Genomic DNA, 14,942 nt, shown 5'->3' on the forward strand with positions numbered 1-14,942 from the left:
TGAGTTGCAGGTGGGTTTGAGAGTAGTTACTCCGTTCTGTCCTGGACACATTCCATGTTCCCCTCACTCCACAATTCACAACTGAGAGCCTTATGAGATTCCACCGCGACTGTTACACGTGCGTGGTCTTCACTCTCAGTCTCAAAGGTCATAGGAAGGCAACGGGGGTCCACATTCTTGTGGTGGGGCCTGTAACATTAGATGAGTTGCAGTATGTGACACAGACAACCCCTCATAGACCTCTCCTTGGTATGTCCCTGTTGACCCCATATAGACATTAGTTGAACCCAAGATGTCTTCAAGATTATGTTGTGGTGCACTGCATGGGCTTGGGGATGGATCACCACCAAATGGCATCAGTGAACATACACTGCTGTTCATTCTTTAAGTGTGCTGACAGAGGGATCATAACCTACCAAGACAGAGTTACAGGACCCATCTTGCTCAGCTGGATGGGAAACATATACAGTGGTTTGCGAAAGTATTCAGCCCCCTTGGCATTTTTCCTATTTTGTTGCCTTACAACCTGGAATTAAAATATATTTTTGGGGGGTTGTATCATTTGATTTACACAACATGCCTATCAATTTGAAGATGCAAAATAGTTTTAATTGTGAAACAAACAAGAAATAAGACAAAAAACAGAACTTGAGCGTGCATAACTATTCACCCCCCCCTTTGACTAGGCCATTCCAAGACATTTAAATGTTTCCCCTTAAACATTTCACATTTACATTTTAGTCATTTAGCAGACGCTCTTATCCAGAGCGACTTAAAGTTAGTGAGTGCATACATTTTTCATACTGACATGAGACATGAGGGGTGGGATGTGTGTTCTGGGTGACGGGTCCACACAGTGTCAGAACAACAGCATCCCCATGCTGACTAGTGGGTTGGCTGGCTGTGGACATCTTTTTTTGTCCTGTTACTGTGCTACATTTGGACATGCTTAATTACCCTCTTTTCCTAGCTGTGGTTAGTTAGTTAATTAGTATTTTACCGTAGCTGCATATCAGACGAGGCTAGCTACTCCTGAAACTCACAGCCAGAGCTAACGCCACCAGCAGCCTAGCCATGTCGCGCAGCTAGCTAACCGTTTATTCATTAAATCAGACTCAGTCACTCTTCAAACAAGAAACTTTAAAATTACAAAAACTGCCCTAACACCATTATCGTTATACTACCATATGAGAGTTAAAAAAATCCTTGATGGCTGGTGAAGGAAGGATGAATGGTGGCTTTGAAAGGTGGTTCTGAGGAGTGCAGGGCAAGGTTGGTTAACCTTTTCAGCAGGGGAGGCCTGGTTGTCATAGTCCTCAGCTGGAGCAGCAGGTAGCTAGTGGCATAGCTGGGTAGCACAGGGACTGGTAATCATAGATGCATTGTGGGCATGGGGGACGGGACGGGACAAGTATTATGGAGGCCAGAGGGTAGATCAGGGGATGGCAAATTTAACCACTAGCTCTTCTTTAGCATCCACCTTGATCTGAGAGATTGCACTGTAAGCATAGGCAGCTATCTTGGACACCTGTTGTACATCCAAGTCTGGCACCAGATCGAGCACTTGGTGCGGCTGGCTGGTGAGGGAAGGGAGAGGGAGGGGCTTCTTCTGAGACAGACTGTTACTCAACAAGGCCAGTTTTGTACTGTATTGCCGAGCTTTGTCCATGTACTCATGCTGCTCCATGCCTTGAGAGTCTGCAGCCGAGACATCGATGATGTTCAGGGCTGTCTTGGTAAGGATGGATGTGAGTAAGGCCTGTTCGTCTGTGCGGGCTGAGGGTACACTGGCGGAGCTCCATTCTGTGCCGTTGAGGGGCTTGCTGTCGGGGTTCGGGTGGGGGATCAGCGGCTTACGCTCATCAGGGTCCTGCTCGGTGGTCTCGCTCTCACTGCTGTAACAACAACCCATGGCGTCCGCTGGGCGTTCGCCAATCTCCAACTACTCCACCCCGGAAACTATAGCTATAATAAGAGAAACAGACCCTGTCTCAGTCCAAAGGAAAGGAATCAAACTTCTTTCCTTGTTTCTCGCTGACCGCTTATGTCAGCTAAAACCACTCTTAAACACACTTAATCACACTATTAATCACACTTAAACCTCTCAAGTGTTGCTTTAGCAGTATGCTTAGGGTCATTGTCCTGCTGGAAGGTGAACCTCCGTCCCAGTCTCAAATCTCTGGAAGACTGAAACAGGTTTCCCTCAAGAATTTCCCTGTATTTAGCGCCATCCATCATTCCTTCAATTCTGACCAGTTTCCCAGTCCCTGCCGATGGAAAAACATCCCCACAGCATGATGCTGCCACCACCATGCTTCACTGTGGGGATGGTGTTCTCGGTGTGATGAGAGGTGTTGGGTTTGCGCCAGACATAGCGTTTTCCTTGATGGCCAAAAAGCTTTTTAGTCTCATCTGACCAGAGTACCTTATTCCATATGTTTGCCTTTTGGCGAACACCAAACATGTTTGCTTATTTTTTTCTTTAAGCAATGGCTTTTTAATTGGCCACTCTTCCGTAAAGCCCAGCTCTGTGGAGTGTACGGCTTAAAGTGGTCCTATGGACAGATACTCCAATCTCCGCTGTGGAGCGTTGCAGCTCCTTCAAGGTTATCTTTGGTCTCTTTGTTGCCTCTCTGATTAATGCCCTCCTTGCCTGGTCTGTGAGTTTTGGTGGGCGGCCCTCTCTTGGCAGGTTTGTTGTGGTACCATATTCTTTCCATTTTTTATAATGGATTTAATGGTGCTCCGTGGGATGTTCAATTTTTTTTTTTTTTATAACCCAATCCTGATCTGTACTTCTCCACAACTTTGTCCCTGACCTGTTTGGAGAGCTCCTTGGTCTTCATGGTGCTGCTTGCTTGGTGGTGCCCCTTGCTTAGTGGTGTTGCAGACTCTGGGGCCTTTCAGAACAGGTGTATACAGTTGAAGTCGGAAGTTTACATACACCTTAGCCAAATACATTTAAACTCAGTTTTTCACAATTCCTGACATTTAATCCTAGTAAAAATCCCCTGTTTTAGGTCAGTTAGGATCACCACTTTATTTTAAGAATGTGAAATGTCAGAATAATAGTAGAGAGAATGATTTATTTCAGCTTTTATTTCTTTCATCACATTCCCAGTGGGTCAGAAGTTTACATACACTCAATTAGTATTTGGTAGCATTGTCTTTAAATTGTTTAACTTGGGTCAAACATTTCGGGTAACCTTCCACAAGCTTCCCACAATAAGTTGGGTGAATTTTGGCCCATTCCTCCTGACAGAGCTGGTGTAACTGAATCAGGTTTGTAGGCCTCCTTGCTCGCACACGCTTTTTCAGTTCTGCCCACAAATGTTCTATAGGATTGAGGTCAGGGCTTTGTGATGGCCACTCCAATACCTTGACTTTGTTGTCCTTAAGCCATTTTGCCACAACTTTGGAAGTATGCTTGGGGTCATTGTCCATTTGGAAGACCCATTTGCGACCAAGCTTTAACTTCCTGACTGATGTCTTGAGATGTTGCTTCAATATATCCACATAATTTTCCTTCCTCATGATGCCATCTATTTTGTGAAGTGCACCAGTCCCTCCTGCAGCAAAGCACCCCCACAGCATGATGCTGCCACCCCCGTGCTTCACGGTTGGGATGGTGTTCATCGGCTTGCAGGAACCCCCTTTTTCCTCCAAACATAACGATGGTCATTATGGTCAAACAGTTCTATTTTTGTTTCATCAGACCAGAGGACATTTCTCCAAGAAGTACGATATTTGTCCCCATGTGCAGTTGTAAACCGTAGTCTGGCTTTTTTATGGCGGTTTTGGAGCAGTGGCTTCTTCCTTGCTGAGCGGCCTTTCAGGTTATGTCGATATAGGACTCGTTTTACTGTGGATATAGATACTTTTGTACCTGTTTCCTCCAGCATCTTCACAAGGTCCTTTGCTGTTGTTCTGGGATTGATTTGCACTTTTCGCACCAAAGTACGTTCATCTCTAGGAGATAGAACGCTTCTCCTTCCTGAGCGGTATGACAGCTGCGTGGTCCCATGGTGTTTATACTTGCGTACTATTATTTGTACAGATGAACGTGGTACCTTCAGGCGTTTGGAAATTGCTCCCAAGGATGAACCAGACTTGTGGAGGTCTACAAAAACATTTCTGAGGTCTTGGCTGATTTCTTTTGATTTTCCCATGATGTCAAGCAAAGAGGCACTGAGTTTGAAGGTAGTCCTTGCAACACATCCACAGGTACACCTCCAATTGACTCGAATGATGTCAATTAGCCTAGCTTCTAAAGCCATGACATAATTTTCTGGAATTTTCCAAGCTGTTTAAAGGCACAGTCAACTTAGTGTATGTAAACTTCTGACCCATTGGAATTGTGATACAGTGAATTATAAGTGAAATAAACAATTTTCTGTAAACAATTGTTGGAAAAATTACTTGTGTCATGCACAAAGTAGATGTCCTAACCGACTTGCCAAAACTATAGTTTGTTAACAAGAAATTTGTGGAGTGGTTGAAAAACGAGAAAGTACTTTTTTTCATTTCACTTCACCAATTTGGACTATTTTGTGTATGTCCATTACATGAAATCCAAATAAAAATCCATTTAAATTACAGGTTGTAATGCAACAAAATAGGAAGGGGATGAATACTTTTGCAAGGCACTGTACCTGTGTGTGCTCCGAGAGAGGAAATGGTTTTGATTCATTTAAAGTGGAGCCTTTGAGTCCATCTGTCATGTGAAGGGTTGCAGAATACACCCTGTGATTCCTCTCGGAAGGTGTCACATCATTGATGAGAGTGGGAGGTCCATCTTCTTTGCACTCTGGCACACTCTGTCTGATGGTGATGATGGCACACTCTGTCTGATGGTGATGGGGCTCTCAGTTGGTTGTCCTATAGCATGATGCTCCAGGGTAGGCTCCTCCTCTTCCACGTCCGCATCTGTGTCCTTTACTAGTTCATCCTCAAACCAGTTTGGATGCTCCAGCTGATAGGCATGGAAAGCCTCCACTGCGCCCCGCAACGCTTTCCCTGAGGGACAGTGAAAATACTCGTCCTCTGTGATGCCTTCAATGCGATTCACCCTCCCTGGCTCATGTTTCTCTTTATCCAGGAGCCTGAAGAGGAGCTCCTCAAAATGCTTCATCAGTTTGTACCTGTAAAGGGGAATAGGAATGAGCCATGGCAGGTATCCTTCCTTCCCTCCCTCCCTCCCTCCCTCCCTCCCTCCCTCCCTCCCTCCCTCCCTCCCTCCCTCCCTCCTTCCCTATGACAGTACCTCACTGTGATGTTAAACGGAGACGGAACATCCTCCTCGGAACACACGTCCTCAAAGTAAGCCACCATGTAGTTCTGGAACGTCCCAGATCTCACGAAGCTGGGCACCAGGAGGCTGAGTGCAGGGGTGAGCATGTCCCCCATGGGGGAACGTACATCCTCTCTCAGGGTCACCTGGGTTTTGGCACCATCACACATTGCTCTCCATTTGGCCCTTACCCCCCGCGAACACAGGATTAGGATCTTGTCTGAGGACTTAACAATCTGTTCCCTCTGCCAGTCCAGCCACTGGACACTACCCACAACTCCCAGCCGGGCAGAGTCCAGCAAGTCCAGCACCACCTAAATGAGTCAATTAATTAACTTTATTTGACAAATTGAAAATACATATAGGGCTGGTTTCCCTGACACAGATTAATCCTACAGTATTTCATTACGCTATTTCAATGGAGATTCATTATTGAGTAGGATTTTAAATCCAGGACTAGGCTAGAACCGTCCCATAGAGTTACCCGAGCAACAATCCATACATACATAAAAAATCAAAAAAATCATAGAGGATTAAAAACACAATAATGTCAACAGACAAAATGTCCATTGTGGTGCTCGTTCTCACCTCTGTGCCACACTTAACCATGAGGAAAGCACAGAGCTTCAGGATGATCTCTATGTACAGAGGATGGTCCAGAGAGTAGACGATGAAGACTTTCCTCCTTTTCTCTTGTGCTTGGACACCCTCCAGTTCACTTCTGGGAGTGGTCAGGAGCTGGTTTCCTGGATCTAGGAAGGAGACGAAGAAATGGAATAGAGTGATACTACGCAAGTGCGCAGAAATATGAACGATATTTGACCAGTTGAGGCATGTAGTTTACTATTTTGTTTTTATTTAGTGAAAGGTTAATCTATTAACCAACAAACCTGTATGGGATGTTTTTTGCAGCAAATAAGCCAGGAAACCACTAGCAATGGTCAGCCCCAGTAATGCTTTTATCATCAAAGATCGGCTGTAAGTGGGCGGCCTTTGATAGTCTTGAGAAAAAACAATGCAATAGATTTATCAGACGAAGATAAAAGTGAAAATCAATGAGCTGACCTTTGAACAAAATAAGTCATTTAGATGGCAAATACATTTGACTCACAGGAGCAGTAGTTAACCTTTGTCTGGTGATGCAAACAGTTGCTCTTGCACCGTATGAAAAATGGCTGAATCTTTTGAGAAAAAAGTATGTTTGTGGTTAGTTCAGTCAGTGAAATAGAAAATAAATGTTGCCATAGGAAATGTAATGGTCTTCATGAAACTTACCACAATGATCATTTCACATGGAGGCAGCTGCCATACATCCAGTTCAAAAGTCATATTCAATGATGTTCTATTCTCCTGAAACATGTGAATTGAAGGTAAGACATCATTTAAAAAAAAAAAATTGTTTACCTTTATTTAACTAGGCAAGTCAGTTAAGAACAAATTATTATTTACAATGACGGCCTACACCGGCCATCATGACATAGTAACAGTATTAAGTTCCAGTAACACAGTAATCAATTCACAATGTTTCATCATTGAGTTTTGTTGACTACAGATACCTACCCTCATGACATGCTGTGAGTGTTGAGTGTTCTGGATGGATATCTGGTACTCCTCAGAGAACTCCGATGTTTTAAAACCCACTGTGATGATCAGTCTCTCTCCTCCATCCACTGGCACAGTCCAGGACAGCTGGGGGTCCCAAAGACTGCCTGGAATGATGCAACATACTCAGTGTTGTTGTAGATATATCCAAGCCCTTGATTACTTTCTGTATTAACTATTACCTGACTTTAATTGTGAGCCTTACCGTTTTCCAAACACACTTTGGCTTCTTTTATTCTTGGATCCTTGCATCCTGATCACGATAACATACAGGTATACATTTTAATGCAATGCACATTCAGAAGTTTAACCTAAGCACTTTTCCATCGACTTCCATGTCTGCCTCACCTGGGATTGTAATGATTTTGTCAAGTCTGTAATTCCCCAGGTCTGGTTTTGGTAAATTGTAGACAGAAACAGAATACCTGTGTTCAGGGTCCACCACAATTCTGTCCAAGGAAAATGTCCACTAAAAGAAAGTAAAGTAGACAGAGATCAGTCTAACAAAGCAGAAGGTTATTTTCATATCTGATCATTCATTTCCACCTTTTAGCAAACCTCCATCCCTTAGATTCAGATCAGTATCATTGTCTTACCGGGTTCCAGTTGGTCATCATGTTTTTGATTTTGTTATGGAAGATGTATCGGACACATATGCTTTGATTACTGGCCTCTTCAATGACGTGCACCTCGGTCCCACGGATGGCGACTACACCTCCTGTGGATTAGATCAAGGAAGAAGAAGATGATTACTTTATCGTTGGAGCGGTTAGAGCACAGGGTATGCCACAATGCAGTGCAGCGCACCAGGAGCAGATTAGGGATTAAATGCCTTGCTCAAGGGCACAACTGCAGAAGCAAGCATCTAGTTTTACTTGATGATCAAATAATAAGACATTACCATTAAACATTAATAATGTGTACATTACCATTAACTTGTAGACTCCAGCTCAGAGAGATCACGGGCTGCAGATAGCCACTCTCCCCTCTACTCACAAACACATGCTGCTGTGAGCCTGGGAGCCACTCCGGACTGTTAGGTGCCTGACGTCTGGGTTTAATCCAACCCTCATCTGAACAGTTATCTGGCAGATTCAACAGATGGTATGACAATGAATGATCTTTATTCAGTGTGTGTCATCATTGAACATATTGAAATGTATTGAACAAAATACATGTTAACAATATATATGTAAAACTGAACACGGCACGATTTACCATTGTACTCTGCCATTTTATAGTACAGAGACCCCCTTGGGTTTTTCCAACTTTGTAGCCTGTATTTACAACAATCAAAATGAGATAATTTCCCTATAATCAGATGACACTTACTAATGTGAACGCTGCATTGAAGATCCTGGAAAACAAAAAGAAAAAAATGCAAGAATGCTTTGCAATAGACTATTACAATAAATACAATAACGTGAGTGTAAGTGGACCCTCGGCGGTCTTGTCTGGCGGTCCAATTGAGAAGCATATGAAGTCAATGCAAAATTGTGGTATTTATTTCCAGGTGCAGAAGGTGAGCTGGATACATGGATATTTACAAAACGTTGACGAACACTGCCATATAAACGTAGAATTGCTAAATAACAAACAGCTTAAAAATCCCCTGAATAGAGTACCTCAGCATGAGTCATAACACCCATAAAACCTAGAGGTCAAACAAGGAAATGGTTACAATTGTTTTTCCACCGTTCATTTTTCATTTTAGAAACACTTAAAATAAGGGCTGTGTTTCGTGTAGGCTTACCTTGGCGTGACGTTTGATAACCATGTAAATTTTCAGGTCTGAGAGTAAATAGAGCTGAATATATTGATAAAATTCACCTTGTCCGAGAGAGATTTACATGGTAATCAAAACCTCAAGCCAGGGTAAGCCTACACGAAACACAGCCCTTATTTGAAGTGTTTCTCAAATTCCCTGTGGGAAAAATGAATGGTGGAAAAACGATTGGAACCATTTCCCTGTTTACCGCTAGGTTTTATGGGTATTATGACACCTCCACTGTGGAGCTCTATGAGCAACTTGAACAGATTAAAACCCAACCCTTAAAACTGGGATAATCCAAAATGCACCTAAACAGGTTTTTCTTCAATTACATTATCTTATTATATAATCAATACTCTCAATGCATTAGCCTATACATTTCAACTTCTCAGGACATAATAATATCACATAAACATTTAATGAATAAAGTTTAGGAGAAAAAAAACCCTAAGTGGCTATGAGAGTAGAACAGAATTACTGAGCACCCTCACCTGCTGGATAAATATGTGACGTGACCTGCGTGCGCCATCCTTATCAGTCCACAGACATGTACTCACCACTATTCGGTTCTGAGTACAGGTCTATTTAAAATTAATTTCTCGCATATGATATTTTATATAGAAACTTGGGACATGTCTACTAGCAGCAGGCATATGCTTGAAACATGAACGCTAGCACCATGAACAAACATCTGCTAAATGTGTTTGGCTGTTTTGCGCCAAATGAGTAAAATACAATGGAGTATGTCACGTAACGGGCGCTCTCCAAGCGTAAATTCACTTTGGCAATCTACTCAGATTTCAGAGCACTCTCGTCTGAGTGTGCCAGAGCGCAGAATAACTGATGAATTTACGAACGCTCAACACCCGTTGAATATGGCCGGTGTCAGTAAATTCGGCAAAAAAAGCGTCATTAAGTTGTTGCCAGCAGTACAGTTACAGTCAACAACGCTCTAGATAACAGCCTAACCAGCTCTGCTAGGGGGAGTAAAATGGTCAGAGTGAGGTGTTCTCTCGTTTGTGTCTGGAAGTAGCTTGCCAGCTAGCCAACGCTTTGGTGCTTGACTGCGGGTGTTCGGGTCAGAACGCTCGGATCAACCCTACTCCCATGCACTCCTCGGCCAGAGCGTCCAGTGTGCGCTATGAACGCTCCGAATTTACTGACAATCTGACAACGCTCTGAATTTACCAACGCCCTGAGCGCACTCTGCCACTCCAGATTGAATTTACAAACACACCCATTGTCACAGGGTGTTTTGATTATTTGTGATGCATTTTTACAATTAATAACAGTAAAGAACAACTGTGTTGGTTAAAACATACCTGTTGTGTGCAGTTCAGGGGTGGCCATTCCAGAACCCTGAGAGTTGATGTCAGAGTAAGTCCGGAGATGATCAACCAAATACAGTACAGGTCCATTCTCCTCGAGAAATGTTCCGCAGGCCTACGTGCAAAATAATGTGTAGTGACAGGCACAATGTGATGCCTTCAATTCTGAGAATGAAATAAAGGTAGCTTACAGGAAGACATGTTCAGACATGAACAAGGAAATGCTTTGAGGTAAATGTCTTTCTCTGGTGAAGTTGTTTTGATAAACATCAGAATTCGCAGGAAATTACAAATCAGGTTTATTTTTTAATCAAACATCAGCCACTAGAGGGAAGCACCAACTAAATGTATTTTCCCTGTCTAGTCAGTATCCTGTACCCAGTATTCTAGATTGGTACAGGTATATTTTGATCATATGGATATTAGCCAATCTATGCATTTCTGATTGTATATAGTCGAATTTCTACACTATAGATAAATAAAATATGTTAGGATTTTGAAACCTTTCATAAAAATACATACAATAACTCATATAAAAAATGAACCTGTTGATTACTGTATATTTAACTGTAGTCTAGACCTACTACTCATCAACGCCAAGGGGGAATGTGTCATAGGAATGTGTTGGAATATCCCTCCGCGAATCCCCAAAGGATCTGTGTACATTGTCAACCTCATTCACAGGCTCAACACTGTGATCTACAAACACATTGGTGTCTTATCTATGCTGAACCCCAAATATCCCATTGTTTGTTGTTTAATTATCGGGCTTTAAGTCCTAAAGCTTGATCTGTGACCAGGGATTGTGTGTTAAATCCTGGCTCTTCTTACAGCTGTTTCTGTACTGTTCACTGACCGCAAGCTAGGCTCTGTGTCCCAAATGGCACCCTATTCCCTACATAGTGCACTACTTTTGACCAGCGCTCATAGTGAACTATGTAGGGAAGAGGGTGCTATTTGGGACGTAGACCAAGCTCTTGTCAGATCAGTTTACACTATGGCAGATTGACTTGCCTGGTCCCAGATCTGTTTGTGCTGTCTTGCCAACTCCTATGTCTGCTATGGCCGTATGAGTTGGCAAGACGGCACAAACAGATCTGGGACCAGGCTAAAGATTGACACCTGCCCACTTGCTGCTATTTGGAACCATTACATAGATCAGGGGTAGGCAACCCTGTTCCTGGAGTGCCAAAAGTACTGCAGGATTTTGTTCCAACTAGGCACCACACCTGACCAACTGAGCTAATTGATCAGTTCAGTGATTGCCTAAATTCAACACACCTGGTCTTCCAGGTTGGTTAAAATAAAAACATGAAGTGGCAACGGAGCTCCAGGACCAGGGTTACCTACCCCTGACAGATGAAGGTGTACTAGTGCGTGAGCACCGAGCAATGTATCAAATCAAATGCACACTCCAATCCAGTTGAGACAGAAACCATCATGGGGTTTGTTTATTTTGATCCAAAATCGTTAATGTAAAAATAGATGTTACAGTAGTGTTTTGTTACAGCTAGAAAGGAACCGTGGTGGTGGTGGTGATCTTCATAAAGAGTGTTTGGTGTGATGTTCTATGTACTGGTATTTGACAGAAGGATTACCAGTGTTGAAAGACATTGCCGTTCTTATTTTATTCGATCACACTGCATCTCTGTTTACAGTATGATCCAAGCCAATTATCCCTGTGTGGAGCACTCATGACCCTGAGCAACGATTTCTAGCTAGACCTTGTGCCTAAGAATCTATTTTGCTAGAGAAACTGGCATCAAATGATGGTTCCATGTTTATGGTCTTAGAGCAGGTGGTCTTAGATATCAGACTGTTCTGCCAGTTTTTCAGAAGTACTTTTTTTTTCAGAAGTACTTTTATAGCACTGTGTGTGTGTGTGTGTGTGTATGTATACAGTGAGGGAAAAAAGTATTTGATCCCCTGCTGATTTTGTACGTTTGCCCACTGACAAAGAAATGATCAGTCTATAATTGTAATTTTTAAAAATTTGCATTTTAATGAGGGAAATAAGTATTTGACCCTTCTGCAGAACATGACTTAGTACTTGGTGGCAAAACCCTTGTCGGCAATCACAGAGGTCAGACATTTCTTGTAGTTGGCGACCAGGTTTGCACACATCTCAGGAGGGATGTTGTCCCACTCCTCTTTGCAGATCTTCTCCAAGTCATTAAGGTTTCGAGGCTGACGTTTGGCAACTCGAACCTTCACCTCCCTCCACAGTTTTTCTATGGGATCAAGGTCTGGAGACTGGCTAGGCCACTCCAGGACCTTAATGTGCTTCTTCTTGAGCCACTCCTTTGTTGCCTTGGCCATGTGTTTTGGGTCATTGTCATGCTGGAATACCCATCCACGACCCATTTTCAATGCCCTGGCTGAGGGAAGGAGGTTCTCACCCAATATTTGACGGTACATGGCCCCGTCCATCGTCCCTTTGATGCGGTGAAGTTGTCCTGTCCCCTTAGCAGAAAAACACCCCCAAAGCATATTGTTTCCACCTCCATGTTCGATGGTGGGGATGGTGTTCTTGGGGTCATAGGCAGCATTCCTCCTCCTCCAAACACGGCGAGTTGAGTTGATACCAAAGAGCTCGATTTTGGTCTCATCTGACCACAACACTTTCACCCAGTTATCCTCTGAATCATTCAGATGTTCATTGGTAAACTTCAGACTGGCCTGTATATGTGCTTTCTTGAGCAGGGGGACCTTGCGGGCGCGGCAGGATTTCAGTCCTTCACGACGTAGTGTGTTACCAATTGTTTTCTTGGTGACTATGGTCCCAGCTGCCTTGAGATCATTGACAAGATCCTCCCGTGTAGTTCTGGGCTGATTCCTCACCGTTCTCATGATCATTGCAACTCCACGAGGTGAGATCTTGCATGGAGCCCCAGGCCGAGGGAGATTACAATTATTTTGTGTTTCTTCCATTTGCGAATAATCACACCAACTCTTGTCACCTTCTCACCAAGCTGCTTGGCGATGGTCTTGTAGCCCATTCCAGCCTTGTGTAGGTATACAATCTTGTCCTTGACATCCTTGGAGAGCTCTTTGATCTTGGCCATGGTGGAGAGTTTGGAATCTGATTGATTGATTGCTTCTGTGGACAGGTGTCTTTTATACAGGTAACAAGCTGAGATTAGGAGCACACCCTTTAAGAGTGTGCTCCTAATCTCAGCTCGTTACCTGTATAAAAGACACCTGGGAACCAGAAATCTTTCTGATTGAGAGGGGGTCAAATACTTATTTCCCTCATTAAAATGCAAATCAATTTATAACATTTTTGACATGCGTTTTTCTGGATTTTTTTGTTGCTATTCTGTCTCTCACTGTTCAAATAAACCTACCATTAAAATTATAGACTGATCATTTCTTTGTCAGTGGGCAAACGTACCAAATCAGCAGGGGATCAAATACTTTTTTCCCTCACTGTACATATGTGTGTGCAACGTGCGTAACTGTGTGTGTAACTGTGTGTATGCTCACGTGTGTGAACTGTGTACAGCTTTTACATGTGCATCATCTGGGAACGGATGTGTGCTAGGTTGGGAACAAAGAGTGATGCATTCCATTAAATGTTAAATGTCAGGAGTAGGAGAGGCGTTGCAGGGGGTCTATTTTAGTGAGCCATTCACACAAGGCTTTCAATCCATAAATCTATCATCTCAAATCATAAAATGCTTTTTCCTCTCCTCCCTGCTCCCACACTCCTCTCACTCTCTCTGATTGTCCTCACCTTGAAGGTAAGTTTGACACAACAATCAAGTAATTAAATTACGCAAATTAAATGGGCACTGTGTAAAGTTATGTATTGGAATTCGGAAGAAAAATTCAGAGTTACAATGCACATTAAAAAGGGCTACTTAACGGTAGAACTTCTGACATTGCAAGATACAGTAGAAGGAAGAACGGACCCAGCCATAGCTCCTGCTTAGTAGCGTTAAGACGGCAGTGCAGTTGCCTGGGTGGGTTTCAGACGCTCTCTACACTGTACAACTGGGCCGAGGCAGGTGGAGCAGCCTTAGTTTTAATAGCGGGATTAGTGAAGATTGCATGTCATTGTGACCGGCTGTGACACGGATACTGCTGTTTGTATTTACGTCATGGAATCTGTTGTTATGCCACTGCTTTTGTTGTGTGTGTGTGTGTCTTAGTCAGAGCAACCATCCGATTATGTGTGACTTATTTTGACCCTCTCTGGGCCCACACACCATGAACGACTGACTGATCTCTCAGAGAGGAAAACATGTAACCCGAAGCTTATACACACCCCCAATTGCCAAAAGTCTGATGGCAGGTTTCAACCACTTCACCCCTTGATTCCTCTTTAGTGGTCAAGAATCTGGGGTCAAAGGCCATTCTTCCTCTACTAGTTTACCTTGACTTGAGCACCTTTGTCAGTCATTGATAGGCTTAGCTTCATAGGCTGCATATTGTGCATTTGTGTTCGTTCCACTATACATTAATGATATGGTACAGAACCTGTCATTCTCATGGCTCATTCTATGGTACATAACCTGTCATTCTCATGGCTCATTCTATGGTACAGAACCTGTCATTCTCATGTCTCATTATATCTACACTCTTAGAAAAAAAGGTGCTATCTAGAAACTAAAAGGTTTCTTCAGCTGTCCCCATAGGTTAACTCTTTGAAGAACCCTTTTTGGTTCCAGGTGGAACCCTTTTGGTTCCAGGTAGAACCCTTTTGGGTTCGTTGTAGAACCCTTTCCACAGAGGGTTCTACATGGAACCCAAAAGGGTTCTTTCTACCTGTAACCAAAAGGGTTCTACCTGGAACCAAAAAGGGTTATCATATGGGGACAGCCAAAGAACCCTTTTGGAACCGTTTTTTCTAAGAGTGTAGGATAAGGAAAAATAGCAGATCATGTTTTATTGTCATCAAAATATTTCAACAACAAGATTTTTCATTGTGTCAGCCATGTATTGTAAG

At 43.1% G+C, this 14,942-nt stretch overlaps 2 protein-coding genes across 2 annotated transcripts; both read right to left on the minus strand.

Moving 5' to 3' along the window:
- Window positions 1–1,435: 1,435 nt before the first annotated feature.
- On the minus strand, window positions 1,436–1,912 carry LOC311135130 (ragulator complex protein LAMTOR1-like; the record flags this gene model as incomplete). Its single annotated transcript, XM_084169025.1, has 1 exon — window positions 1,436–1,912. One exon carries the CDS (start codon window positions 1,910–1,912, stop codon window positions 1,436–1,438), a length of 477 nt encoding a protein of 158 aa, XP_084025151.1.
- A 2,853-nt stretch (window positions 1,913–4,765) lies between these two features.
- Window positions 4,766–8,126, minus strand: LOC311134846 (interleukin-17 receptor A-like; the record flags this gene model as incomplete). Its single annotated transcript, XM_084168624.1, has 6 exons — window positions 4,766–5,141; window positions 5,264–5,604; window positions 5,879–6,042; window positions 7,241–7,361; window positions 7,489–7,610; window positions 8,111–8,126. 6 exons carry the CDS (start codon window positions 8,124–8,126, stop codon window positions 4,766–4,768), a joined length of 1,140 nt encoding a protein of 379 aa, XP_084024750.1.
- Between the last annotated feature and the right edge of the window lie 6,816 nt (window positions 8,127–14,942).

Source organism: Coregonus lavaretus (genome assembly GCF_964263955.1).
Source record: "Coregonus lavaretus genome assembly, chromosome: 9".
Classification (NCBI taxonomy): domain Eukaryota; kingdom Metazoa; phylum Chordata; class Actinopteri; order Salmoniformes; family Salmonidae; genus Coregonus; species Coregonus lavaretus.